Below are 14253 nucleotides of genomic sequence, written 5' to 3'. Positions count from 1 at the left end.
AAATATCTTCACTTCACAAATGCAGATTAACTGTTCAAGTTTGTCAGACATTTTTTAAACTATCCCATTTACAAGAAGCTCAACCAGTTACCTACAGCAACATCGATGCTCCTTCCAGTTTAGTTTTTCGCCTCCATTTATATAGCAAATTATATTTGTCTGCAAGTGTTGATGGTTCTACCTGTAACTGTAGGACACCGAAACCGAACTTCATCTAAGCCGAACATAAATCAAAATAATTACTTCAGATAACTGTAAGCAGAAATTCATAACTTCAAAATAATTGCAGCATATTTTTACTGATTATATAGACGGTAAAATAAACCAACACGCAGTCTATACCTGAAGGATCCTGAACTATTTTGTTTAGACATCTGAATACAAATCTGTGACCAAATATTTACACAAACTTTGACAAGATTTTTAAAGACAAACTTTTTGAAGCTTGATTAAAAAAACTGGACCATCAATTCTGTTGTACCTAAATTAATCACAAGTCATCAGGACTTTAAATGTGTATATAACGATATAGTAAGCCAACAACAGATGATGTTTGTCACACACTGGAATGCAGTTGCATGGTTCCAAGGTCAGTAGCCTGACAATGCTCAATTAAATCTGCTTCAATTTTAATTCATGGCCTGAAGTAGAATGCAAAACTCTGACAAATCAGAACATATTCTCTTGCATATCTTGGACTAGTCAATAGGTCCATCCAAATAGGAATGTGTTAATGAGATTACCATTCCTTCACACCAACACAATACCTTCTAGAATTTGCACTGGAGATCCACTGGACTCAAGAGTTGGCCAACTTATTCACCTCCAGTTCTTTACTGATGCCCACACCTATGCACCAAATATTTCTACCATCATGGTCAGTCTGGATCTAAATGCTCTAAAAGACCGTCCAGTCAAGAAGAGTTATGCATGCTTTCCAATTAAAACAGAGCCTTCAGGTATTGCTTGTGAATCCTAGAAAAAGACATTCCAAGCCAAGAAAGATTCTTGGATTACTCCGCATGATTTTCAGAGTCTGTTATTTTTCCCTCAACTATCACTAGTGATTCCTGATCTTTAATAGCTCACACAAATAATTTTTCCTTAATTTCACCCACAATAAGAAAACCTTAGCAGATGCAAAATACAACACAAATAAAATGCTGCTGCCCCAATGGAGGATGAGGTTACACCCCACCCCCACGACTCCTCCTTCATTTATGCTAGCAACTTCCTAGTGACAGTACCTCATCTAACTAGTTAATTTCCATAATCGTTGTCTCATCTAATTTAACACATTTGTATTTGTTACCAAGACTGTTTGCATTCCAGGTTTGTGAGCATCATTACAGTCATCAGCCATGTTTATAACAGTATACTTTGCTGCCCTTATTTGTTTTTGGTGTATTTGTTTAAAGTTTAATTTAAAAATCAAGATAATTTTGATTTGGCTCTGCAGATAAAATTGCTATATTATCAATTTACTTATTTCAGTCAGTTATAATCTCTGCAATGTATGTCATGCATTATTAATCATTGTAAACTAAAGGTTGTAGCCAGTTTCCAGGTCTCTGGAATCATTCTCCATCTTCCTTCCCTGTTTGTGGGCAAAGTGCCCCAACAAGCAGCTTCACTGTAAATCTCCGAGAAATCACTATCACACACAACTATAAGCAAGAAGGGGTTTCACCTTCAATGATTATGTCATTTCACTTTTTTTTTAAGAAAGGCAGCTCAGTTTCCTGGCTTACTGATTGACAGTGGCATGGAAACGTAAGGCACTGATTTATCTTTCAAATTTCCTATTTCCAGAAAAATTGCTGACCAGAGGCAAGACCTTTCTCTGATAGATGAAAATGTGGATGAGTGAACCCCACCTTGCCTTTTGACATATTTGGAATAGTTAGTTTAAATCTGTATTTCTGGAGGTTTGGGGGAAAAAATGCTCATTTCCTCATTTGGGAATTGATGTGCCGTTCAGAGAAACCTAAATAAAAGCCAAAAGAAGAAATTAATGAAAGGTAACTTTAGAAGTCATTTTTCAGTGCAAGATTCAAAAGTGTAAGGAACTTCTAACGAAATCAAGAAGTGATCACAAGCATGCAATCACCTTCAGCCTAAATGGGTTGGTTTCAATGTAACACAACATGTGTCAGTCTGTAATCCAACGAAAAGTGCTTTTTTAATTACACAAGAGAAAAAGATTAGTCTTTCTTTCCTTGAGAAAAAAACTGTCAATGTAGTTTGACTAAATAGCAGCAAAACTTACACTAACAATGGAAAGCAGAATTAATGTGAAAACTGGCACTCCACAAGCTGTGTAAAAACCATTTTTGTATCCAAACTGTAATTTCTAAAGTTGAAAACTAAGAACCACTCAAAAATGTCCTCCAATAAAATTGTATCAAATAAAGGCTGTTAACACCTTGGCTTTTATATTTGAAACATAAATGCATAAACAGCAATTATTTGACCAAAAATAAATTTCTCCCTTCTGTTACTGCATGCCCATTTGCTTTTTGACTGATCTATCAAATTTTACTTCACATGCATGGATCGAGAAATCACCAATTAGGCTCAAATATCACAAATGGATTTAGTACTGTAGTACTACAATATTGGCATGCACTTAAAAAAATCTTTTTCCACTGCCTTTCCTTGAAACAAACATATTCAATATTTAGTATTTTAAAATTTGCATTATGCTTCATTAAGTTTTATTTATTTTACACATAACTTAAGAAAGACTCAAGTGGAGGAAGCTGCTGATGGTCAAGCATTTTGAGCCGCTAAGAGTTAGTGCTTCAGTATTAGCCCAAGGGCTAACCCAATATCTGATTGTCTTGGGAATATGCACCAAGTTACCTTGTGGATTCCGAAGGAATGCAATTAAACTGTATATGCCTCACTACTTTTGTGGATTCTTTCACAACAATGTAAATCCATCTTCAAAACACATTTTTTGTTTACTCAATTTCAGGATCTGGGCATTGCTGGCAAGGCCAACATTTACTGCCCATCCCAAATTGCCCTTGAGAAAGTGGTGAACCATCATCTTGACTATTGAGTGCCATGTTGGCCATTTCAGGAGGAACTTAAGAGTCATCCACATTGGTTTAGAACCACATATAAGCCAAACAGGTAAAAAAGAGCAGGCTCAGATTGGTGAACCAAGGGAGTTTTCTTAATGACAATCCAGTAGTTACATGTCACTATTACAGATACAATACTAGCTTTCAGGTTATTTATCTCAGGCCAGTAGATTACTAATCCAGTAACACAATCACTATGCTACCTTTCCTGGTAACAAAAATACCGACCACTTCTTTGAGACCAAGCACTTGCAGTTATCATTTGACCCATTATCAACAGGAATCCAATGCCTAATGAGATGAATTCGCTTATGGAGTTTGAATCAGTGAAACACCTTTGCACACATACACAGCATGCTGATTTCGCTACTCCCTCTTCCTGTCAGTACTTTGCAAACTTGTATTTAAAAACAACACACACGTAGATAAATGGTTTCAAAACAAGTACATAACCTTCTTCCCAGCCAGAAACAAGTCATTCATCAATACATTTCCAGATCACAAACTTTAATATTAACTACTTGGAACCAAACCATTTATAGCTAGTCAAAATTTAGTACCTCAATAATGCAATGATACAAGCTGATAAACAAAAAGACAAAGGTGAGCATTTGTTATTCATATTTTGCCCCTTCCCTAAGCAAAATGGGATTTCTAATTAAGAGCCCAAAAGAGTAGTATTTCTCTAGCTAAACCACTCATTTGGTATTCAAAATATATGAAATGTGCAATCTACTCCTGTTAATTCAAAGTGTCTTTTTTTCTATGAAAAGCTTGCAATTACTCAGCAGCTTGAATTAAGTAAACATCACAAGAAGTCAAATTAAGAGAATACTGTATTCTTAAATAATACTCAAGTAAAACAGTGTTGAACCGACAAATTCCAGCACAACAATTTTCAAAAGGATTTGTGATTGCTGAGAGAAAAATCACCTGTCAAATTTGGTAGCAATCCAATCTTGAGGTCCGAAGTCACAATAGTGTTTACTCTCACACCACCCAAGCAGTTGCCAAAATATCCATATTTAAAAGTAACTACTTACCGGTAAGAGAAAGTCACTTATATTAGTTATTTTAGTTGGACTTACACTTCAACAAAATAAATACTTTCCTCTATTAAGTGCAAAGCTGATTAAGTGCTATACTTTCAGATGAGACATTAAACTGAGGCCCCATCTATCCTCAGGTAGATGTGAAAGGTCTCACTATTCAAAGAAGAGCAGAAGCATTCTCCAAATGTTCTAGCTAATATTTATCCCTCAAACAGCAGCACTAAAACATATTATTTAGTCATTTTTCTCATTTCTGTTTTCTTAGGGAACTTGCTATATGCAAACTGACTGCCTTGTTTCCTACATGACAACAGTGGCTACATTTCATAGTGCTTCATTGACTGACAAGTAGTTAGAAACATCCTGAAGTTGACACTATACAAATGCAAGTTCTTCTTCAGGTGTGTAAAGCAAACATCAAGTATGCTTATGTAAAAACCCAAATACTTCTCAAGTCATGTCTAAGCTAGACAGTTATTATACACTAAAATAATTAACGTCCTAGCCGACTGATATTTCTTACAATATATTTGACATTTATTTTATTACTTACAAGCAAATGAATAAACTGAAACAGATCACGATTTGCAATTACAACTGGAAACCTACAACCAAACAAATAAACTAAAACAGATCAGTTTGTTGAATGCTGTTACAGCTGAAAATTATCAAAAAAACATTGCACACATACCAAAACACAATGCAAATGGCCATTAAACAGTTCACAATCGTTATTAGGCAAATGCACAATGTTTGAGTTTTTCTGCAGTTTCCAATTGTGACAACATTCATTAAACATTGGGCTTTTTCAATGATACATTTGTAAAAGATAGATTTGTGGGGCATAGGGGTACAGTTTGAAAGGCACAAGCAGTCCTCCAGCACCTTACCCAATCTAGCATAAAGTTTGGGGGGTTTCTCCAAAAAAATCACGATTTTCTTTTATCCCCTGCGGTATCCTCTTTCATTCTAAGTGCAATTTTAGTACTTCATAATTTTGCTTCTTCTGAAATATTTTCAGAAGTTTCATCCTTTTGTCTATATTTCAAAAGGCAGTTATTGGTAGTTATGTATAATATCTATCAGTAGAAATTAACCACAACAGTGCTCCAAACAGTATTCCTAGCATTATTACTACTAGACCTATTCAGTTCAAATAACTATTTTAATAAGAACAATCGATCTGAGACGGTCAAGCATTACCACTGTGAACAAAAGTAGTTAACATAACTCGTCAAAAAAGAGAAACATTGTCAAGAAGTAATGGAGTCAATGCAAACAACTTACCTTCATTTTCGGTTGTCCTATTTACGTGAGTGCTTCCAGCTCGAAGTTGTGATCACTGCAGTTAAAGAAAAGGTACGATCAAACAAGGTTCCAACATACTAAAATGTAAATAACGTGTTTTTCCTCTCGTTCTACACTACTCGTCCCATAAAGGGGAAGCTACGAAGTTCACACCCATGAAATTATTAAACAATCTAATAAATACATTACTGGGAGATCAATGACGGTTCAATTGAAACCGAGTGTGGATTTTGAGGACAATTTAACTGCCCCTTCCCGCTTGCTCCTCCATCCTGTGTCACGTCGCCATTGCTCTCTCGCTTTCTGCACCATGTCAGTTCAACAAGCTCAGATCCTGTAGTACAATTATGGAGGTGTCCCGGCAAATCAGTCGCCTTCTCCGCTCATAGATCGACAGCCAAATGCACCCTCCCCCTCCAACACCCTCCCTACGAGTAGAAATCGCTCGTTTACCCCCACTTTTCCTTTGCAGTTCGAAACGATTGTACAAACGCACCATCTGTAGAGAAGCAAGTGAGGCCAACACTTTAAAACAGGTCGATGGGAAACAGTGGCGAAGTTAAAAAGAGCATTGCTACCTCGGACCGCCTTCCAAGCCCGTCCCCCCTCACATCTAAAGGCGCTTTAACAAAAATCGCGACGATCGAGGTTCCGCACATGAATAAAAAAAAGCACGAAACCACTGTAAACATACAAGTCACCTTCGTACTGTCCCAACTGATTAAAAACCTGGGTTCTTAATTGAACTACCGGTCCAAGGGGAACAGCAAAATGCGTGAACAGGCGGGTAGTGGAGAAGTCGGAGCTGACTGCCATTCAATGCCCACCTACGTTCACTTTAAACCGAGAGAAGAGGGGAAAAGGGCTCCAGCGAATTCACCTCAGCTTCATAACCGAAAACCAACCAGCCTCCGCCCACGATGCTATTTAAAGGCAGATTGTTTTTTGCACTAAAACTACAGAAGTGAAGGGTTAGCCGGGCAGATTGGGGAACCGCATACTCACACACGTCCACCGATAACGTCCACTTCCCCGGGTCCCAGCGAAAACCGAAATAACAAGCTGTTGAGCAGCCTGCCCTTCTCGAACTCCGATTGGCTGAATGTTGAGCAAGACGGCCGCTCCGTTCACTGATTGGCTGCGCGGTCACATGGAAACGGGCCCGAGCGGCGGCTTAGGCCCAGGGTGCAGCACATCCCCCTCTTTCTGCGCAGGCTCTATAGCTCCAGACGGCGCTCAAGCCGTGCGCAGGCGCATATGGGAGAGGTGCTCAGGCGCCATTTTGGTGGCGATTTTTGCAGTTTGAGGTCCTGTTGAAGCAGCAGCGACCGCGAGGAGGATGAGGTGGGTCATGAAATTCTTTGCTTTTAACTGCCATCTGGCGGCTTCTTCGTCGTTTTTTCATCGGGGTCGTTAGGATGCTTTCTAATGTAAGTTTTAGGATTGTTACGGAGTGTGAAAAATGTTTCAGACAGTGAAAATAAAAGGTCAAATGAAGGCTATTTCTGTTCTCGTCATTGGGGAGTTGGTTCGGTTCAATGGCGTCTTTAGCTGTTAGTGCGTCATGGAGCTGTTACGTACCCGGAAACAGCTGCGGCTGTAAATAGTGTGCACGCGGCATGCGCGAGGGGCTTTGTACTGTCAATCTGTAGAGTTGTTACTACTGCAGGGCGCAGAAACTTTGCAGCACTCGAAAGACCAGTAGATTATAAAATCTTACTTGTAATTGCCTACTCACAGTAGAGATAACAGAAACTTACATTTACAAAACGCCTTTAAACGCCGTAAAACGATCTAAGGCTCTTCATTTCGAGTGAATGCATTAAGAAACTTAATGTTATGTACTCTGGCGGTGCATCTGTATCTTCCTTGCGTGATTATATTAGTTGTTAAAATAGTTCGCCTTTCGGAAAGACTAACATGTAGCTCATTGCCACTTTCCCAGTCTATCCCCATATTCCTTGATAATATCTAGAAATGTGTTGATTTCTGTCTTGAACATATTCAATGGCTGAGCCTCCACAGCCCAAGATTTACCATTCTGAGTTAAGAAATTCCTTCTCATCTCCAAAATGACCTACTTCTGTCCCCGGTTCTGGTGTTGTTTTCCACCCTCAGCCGGGGAAAACATCCTTCCTACATCTGCCCTGTAAGACTTTTGTATGCTTCAATGAGATTACCTCTCATCCTTCTTAACTCTAGAGAAAATATAGGCCCAGTCTCCTCAATCTCTCCACATTGGACATTCCTGACACCCCAGGAATCAGTCTGGTTAACCTTTGTTGCGATCCCTCTATTGCATGTGTATTGTTCCTTAGATAAGGAGACCAAAGCTGTACACAATACTCCAGGTATGGTCTCACCAAGGCTGTATACAATTGCAGCAAGACTTCTTTACTCCTGTACTCATATCCTCTTGCAATAAAGGTCAGCACACTATTTGCCTTTCTAACTTTATCTTAATCTTAAAATGCAGCTAACAGTTGTTTTGTGCTGTGGCCCACTAAACACAGGGCCTACATTGTGATTAAAAGAATTGTCTCTTAGTTGGCGAGGAGAGGAAGGGAGCTTTCAATCCATCTAGCTGGACTTGGTTCAAAACCAAGAGGTGAAAGGACTGTACACATGCCTGTTATAAGCTTGTGATTTCCCTTTTAATACAGAGGCAAGGTTTCTTACTTTTGCAGTAGGTGACTGTTACCAGATCTTACGATGGAGCTGAAATTTTGCCCCTGCGTCTTCCTATCGAAAGTCTCAATCCCTCTGGTTCTGTTAAGAGAAAAATAGGCACATTTTCTCCTCTTGTCACATCACTCTTGCCGATGCTGGCACTCCATCTCTTTAGAGTGTAATTACAGCATGCTGAGTTTATATACGCAATTTCTATTACCTAGACATGATAGAATGGAAAAAGTTGCCAACTTTGAACAAATGGAAAACTTTTAATGCAAGCTACTAGATCTCCCACAGCATCCCCCTTGTGTGCATAAAAGATCCCATGACACTATTTTTGAAGTAAGGGTGTTCTTGTCAAATATTTGTCAATCAACTGACATCACTAAAACAGATTGCTGCATTTCCTACTTTATTTCAAAAGTTACTTTATAATTACTTTACTGGCTGTACTTTGGGATATCCTGAGGTTGTTAAAAGCACTATATAAATGAAAATCATTCATCTTTTGGCGTGGTTGCAATTTTGGGCAGTGTCCCTGAAGAAGAGATGGTATGTTGAGATGATACACAAGTGGTAGAAGAAATGTGTTTTAAAGCCAGTGCGGATAGGCTGCCCATCAAACAGACTGTTTTGTCCTGAATAATTTTGAGCTGCTTTGGTGGTGGTAGATCTCCACTCATCCGGACAGGTGGTGAATGTTCCAATGCACTCCTACCTTGCAGAGATGTTTTGAGAATCCCAGTTTAACGACTCAGGTTTTCATTTTGAATACTTGTAGAACCAAACAGGATTTAAAATCTAGTGTAATGGTATACTTTGTCATAATTTCACAATGTAATTAAAGTAGGACAGGTTAAGGGTTATGTTTCAAGTGGTGAAAAGCAAATTTAGGAATATCAGGAACTTTATTTTCTCATAAATCACTAGCACTTGGAATGTTGTGAAAGGAAAATCCAAATTTAAGACAGCATGTAGAATTTTATAAAAGGAAATCTTGAGTTGAAGTAAATTCATGTGAAATAATATATTTAAATACATTGTGTACAGTGACTTTTATTGTTGCAAGATAATTATGCATGAAGAATACATACTAAGGTTAAACAGGGGCCCCTTCTCCCTCAGGTGCACATAGAAGATCCCCAGGTAGTTCTGAAAGAGGAGGAGGTGAGTTTCCCCTGTGTCCTGGCCAGCATTTATCTCTCAAGCAACATCACTAAAACAGATTACCCTGTGCTTTATCTCATTTTGTGTGAGCCTTGTAATCAAATTGGCATTGAATTGTGCTAGAAACTCAATTTTTAGGGAAGAACAATTTTCCTCTATATTTACCATGTAATATGTTTACTGGATGCAAAGATTATATAATTTTATATTAATTAAAGTTATAACTTATTTCCTTTTATAAATCTCTACAAATACATAACATAAGAACGTAGGAAATATGAGCCGGATCGGGTCATTTGACCCTTCAAGCCTGCTCCACAGTCTGATCTATCTCCACCCTCCTGCGCTATCCCCATGCCCCTTAATTCTTTTAGTACCTAAAAAAAAATCTATTGACCTCTGTCTTGAACACGTTCAATGACTGAGCATCCACAGCTCTTGGGTGGAAAATTTCAAAAATTCGCAGTCTTTTTGAACTTGGGCAATAGAGAATTTAAAACAAAAACAGAATTACCTGGAAAAACTCAGCAGGTCTGGCAGCATCGGTGGAGAAGAAATCAGTTAAAGTTTCGAGCCTTCACGGCCCTTCGGCAGAACTGAAGCATAGTTAGGAGAAAGGAGAAATATAAGCTGGTTTAAGGTGGGGTGGGGGGGGAAGAGAGAAGTTGAGGGTGTGGTGATTGTGGAGATAAGCAAGCCGTGATAGGAGCAGATAATCAAAAGATGTCACAGACAAAAGGATCAAAGAGGTGTTGAAGGTGGTGATATTTGTCTAAGAAAAGTGCTAATTAAGAATGGAAGACAGGACACTTAAAGTACAGCTCTAGTGGGGGTGGGGTGGAAAAGACTAACAAGGTTTTAGTTTTAGATTTAAAAATAATGGAAATAGGTGGGGAAAGAAGAATCTATATAAATTATTGAAAAAAAGGGAGGGGGGAGAAACGGGGTGGGGATGGGGGGAGGGGGAGTTTAAGATCTAAAGTTGTTGAATTCAATATTCAGCCCGGAAGGCTGTAAAGTGCCTAGTCGGAAGATGAGGTGCTGTTCCTCCAGTTTGCGTTGGGCTTCACTGGAACAATGCAGCAAGCCAAGGACAGACATGTGGGCAAGAGAACAGGGTGGAGTGTTAAAATGGCAAGCGACAGGGAGGTTTGGGTCTTTCTTGCGGACAGACCGCAGGTGTTCTGCAAAATGGTCGCCCAGTTTGCGTTTGGTCTCTCCAATGTAGAGGAGACCGCATTGGGAGCAACGAATGCAGTAGACTAAGTTAGCGGAAATGCAAATGAAATGCTGCTTCACTTGAAAGGAGTGTTTGGGCCCTCGGACGGTGAGGAGAGAGGAAGTGAAGGGGCAGGTGTTGCATCTTCTGCGTGGGCATGGGGAGGTGCCATAGGTGGGGGTTGAGGAGTAGGGGGTGATGGAGGAGTGGACCAGGGTGTCCCAGAGGGAACGATCCCTACGGAATGCCGTCAGGGGGGGTGAAGGGAAGATGTGTTTGGTGGTGGCCTCATGCTGGAGTTGGCGGAAATGGCGGAGGATGATCCTTTGAATGCGGAGGCTTTTGGGGTGATAAGTGAGGACAAGGGGGACCCTATCATGTTTCTGGGAAGGAGGAGAAGGCGTGAGGGAGGATGCGCGGGATATGGGCCGGACACGGTTGAGGGCCCTGTCAACGACCGTGGATGGAAAACCTCGGTTAAGGAAGAAGGAGGACATGTCAGAGGAGCTGTTTTTGAAGGTAGCGTCATCAGAACAGATGCGACGGAGGCGAAGGAACTGAGAGAATGGGATGGAGTCTTTACAGGAAGCGGGGTGTGAGGAGCTGTAGTCGAGGTAGCTGTGGGAGTCAGTAGGCTTGTAATGGATATTGGTGGACAATCTATCATCAGAAATTGAGACAGAGAGGTCAAGGAAGGGAAGAGAAGTGTCAGAGATGGACCATGTGAAAATGACGGAGGGGTGGAGATTGGAAGCAAAATTAATAAGTTTTTCCAGGTCCCGACGAGAGCATGAAGCAGCACCGAAGTAATCATCGATGTACCGGAGAAAGAGTTGTGGGAGGGGGCCGGAGTAGGACTGGAACAAGGAATGTTCCACATACCCCATAAAGAGACAGGCATAGCTGGGGCCCATGCGGGTACCCATAGCCACACCTTTTATTTGGAGGAAGTGAGAGGAGTTAAAGGAGAAATTGTTCAGTGTGAGAACAAGTTCAGCCAGACGGAGGAGAGTAGTGGTGGATGGGGATTGTTCGGGCCTCTGTTCAAGGAAGAAGCTAAGGGCCCTCAGACCATCCTGGTGGGGGATGGAGGTGTAGAGGGATTGGACATCCATGGTGAAGAGGATGCGGTTGGGGCCAGGGAACTGGAAATTGTTGATGTGACGTAAGGTGTCAGAGGAATCACGGATGTAGGTGGGAAGGGACTGGACAAGGGGAGAGAGAAGAGAGTCAAGATAACGAGAAATGAGTTCTGTGGGGCAGGAACAGGCTGACACGATCGGTCTGCCAAAACAGTTCTGTTTGTGGATCTCTCCAGCTATTTCCGTTTTAATTTGTCTCCATCAACTGACCTATTATGCATTGATATCTTTTACAACCACTTCCTCTATTCCATACACCTTAAATATACACAATAATGCATTCCCCATTAAATCTCTCAACCCTCCTTCACAAATACATCATCCAGCTTCCCATGAACAATGCTGTGCCAGTTCCATAGCACTTATTAAAACTGTTTAGATTTTCATCAGTCTAGTATTGAGGCAGTACTGCCACCCATCCTTTGGATGGGATGTAAAACTGAAGCCTTTTGGACCTGTCAGGTGGATGCAAAAGATTTCAAGGCAATATTTCAAACGAGCAGAGGACTTGTTCCCAATGTCCAGGCCAATATTTATCCCTCAACATGGAAAACAGATAATGAATATTGCTGAAAAGAGAGACATGTAGCCAAAGCTTTCCATCTTGCAGTCATGAGGACAAACCCAAGAATGCCCAATTTCAAATGATCACAACAATTTATGCTACAGGAAAAAAGGGTGCTGATTGGTTGGCAAGTCGACACCATTTTCTCCTGTAGTATAAATTGTTGTGATCTTTGAAATTGAGCATTCTGGAGCTAGTCCTGATGAGTGAAAGGCGGAAAGCTTTGCCAACATGTCTCTCTCTTTGCAGCAATATTCAAATTTTGTATTACCAAAACAGATTATCTAGTTATTTATCACATTGCTGTTGTGGGAGCTTGCTGTGTGAAAATTGACTCATGTTTTCTGCATTGCAACAGTGAATGCACTCAAAAAAATTCATTGGCTGTAAAGTGCTTTAGGATAACTTGCCATCATGAAAGATGCTATTATAAATGCAAATCAGTCAGTCTTTTTCAGTTTTCTTAGCTGAACTCCCCAATTGGTTGGTGCCAAGATACTAATCTTCACAGTGAAGAAGTCGTACGGACTTGAAACGTTAACTCTGTTTCTCTCTCCACAGATGCTGCCAGACCTGCTGAGCTTTTCCAGCATTTTCTGTTTTTATATCTCTAATCTTCACATATACTTTAACATTAGCAAGGATGGATCACAATGCATTCCTAGGTATGATTCATGACTTTGTTTTTGTTTTTCCTTAACCATGTTTTTCTAAAGGTCTGTTAATTTATCACATTGTTTTCCTTTCCCTGTTCTATTTTTTCAGTTCCAAAATCACTGCATTATTTCTTCTCTCTATCCAAATCTCCACTGAATTCTGCCTATGTTTGCTTGCGTGGCTCTTTTTTTTTTCAACCCCAAAGCTTGCAGACTGCCAAACATCTCACACAGCCAAGGTAGCCTTTGTTCACCACCTCTTCCCCCAATTCAACATATGAACCTCCATACTTCAAAACTTAATTCCTGGTCCTAACCACGAATTGTCTGCTATTCACATTTACAAGGTAGCACTTTCCCAAAGTTATGATGAAGTTCCTGATGCACCATAAGACCCAATTCCTGGTAAGGGATTGGAATGCAGTTTGAGATGTGAAAGTACAGTTCTGTTGTCAGATCCCTATCATTTTGAGGAAGCATCTGAAGTCCAAATCTTCAAATAACAGACTTTCCCAAACCTGAAGACAACAAAAAGGCTTACAGCCTTTATTCTCTATCATCTCACTCCATTTGCCCCAATTGGATATGCCTTCCAACTCCTGATTCTTTCCCTTGCTCCTGTCCTAAGAACCATTACCTTCTCTCATCCACCCTTTCCAAAGGAGCCACAAAACATCCATCCTTATCACAGTACTGCTAGAGTACAGTAGCACCAGCCAGTTCCACCAAAGCAAGGATCCCTATGTTAACTATTGCCATTTAAAGCTGCTATCTATATGGATCTGCAAACATTCTCCCAACCATGTTGTATCCTGGGCTTTTAAAAAATAGGAGCTACATCAGTAAAGAAATATAATTGGGATGACCATTTATGGCTTTCAAGGGAAATGGTCAAGCTGTCAGATTTGTTCCATAAATATTGTGAATCCAAGGATAGCATGCAACTATTTCACATTCGGCCATAAATCGTTGGTCCTGGTAACACATTATGTAGCTTCCGCCTCCCCTTGAGTGATGCCATGTGATTCTACTACATAGATGCTAAATAAGTTGTAAGACAACATTTTTTTGGAAGCTGACAATTTGTGCTTTGTGCCCTCCCTTGCTCAGCAACCATGTAACTGTAGCTACTTATTTACGCAACTGTTAAACATGAAGTCAGAAACTTTCTGCTGGATGTTTGGTAAAGTTTGCAAACTTAAACCCATCATTCTTTACTAAAAAATGGTAATGATGTAGTTAGAAAGAGGAGAGAAATTATTTCAGCAACACATCTGAATTCCAACAAATCTTTCTTGAACCAAATGTGTCATTATGACAAACAGCTGTTGATGCCACTATGTTAACTGAAAAAAAATTCAGGACAGCTTCCTTATAGT

General features: G+C 40.1%; 1 protein-coding gene and 1 long non-coding RNA gene across 6 annotated transcripts in view; one reads left to right on the top strand and one right to left on the bottom strand.

Moving 5' to 3' along the window:
- The window catches only part of arid4a (AT-rich interactive domain 4A), a 125412-nt gene extending 118840 nt beyond the window's left edge, over window positions 1-6572 (bottom strand). The window contains exons 1-2 of one of the 5 annotated variants that reach the window (XM_078562703.1): window positions 6458-6572; window positions 5432-5486 (exon numbers count right to left, since the gene is read on the bottom strand). In XM_078562703.1, the coding sequence (XP_078418829.1) occupies window positions 5432-5437 (6 nt within the window). In that variant the 5' untranslated portion in view covers window positions 5438-5486; window positions 6458-6572. Of the gene's footprint in view, window positions 1-5431; window positions 5487-5641; window positions 5724-6153; window positions 6173-6279 lie in introns of those variants that run through there. The other 4 variants (XM_078562705.1, XM_078562704.1, XM_078562708.1 and 1 more) reach the window with 4 other exon arrangements.
- Window positions 6573-6690: 118 nt separating this feature from the next.
- The window catches only part of LOC144693176 (uncharacterized), a 57351-nt gene continuing 49788 nt past the window's right edge, over window positions 6691-14253 (top strand). Inside the window, exon 1 of the long non-coding RNA XR_013579480.1 lies at window positions 6691-6796. This is a non-coding gene — a long non-coding RNA (uncharacterized LOC144693176). The remainder of the gene's footprint in view (window positions 6797-14253) is intronic.

The sequence above is a fragment of the Cetorhinus maximus genome, chromosome 18, assembly GCF_964194155.1.
Source record: "Cetorhinus maximus chromosome 18, sCetMax3.hap1.1, whole genome shotgun sequence".
In the NCBI taxonomy this organism is placed as follows: domain Eukaryota; kingdom Metazoa; phylum Chordata; class Chondrichthyes; order Lamniformes; family Cetorhinidae; genus Cetorhinus; species Cetorhinus maximus.
The sequence above is the reverse complement of the archived record's forward strand: the minus strand, read 5'-3'. Positions and strand labels throughout refer to the sequence as shown.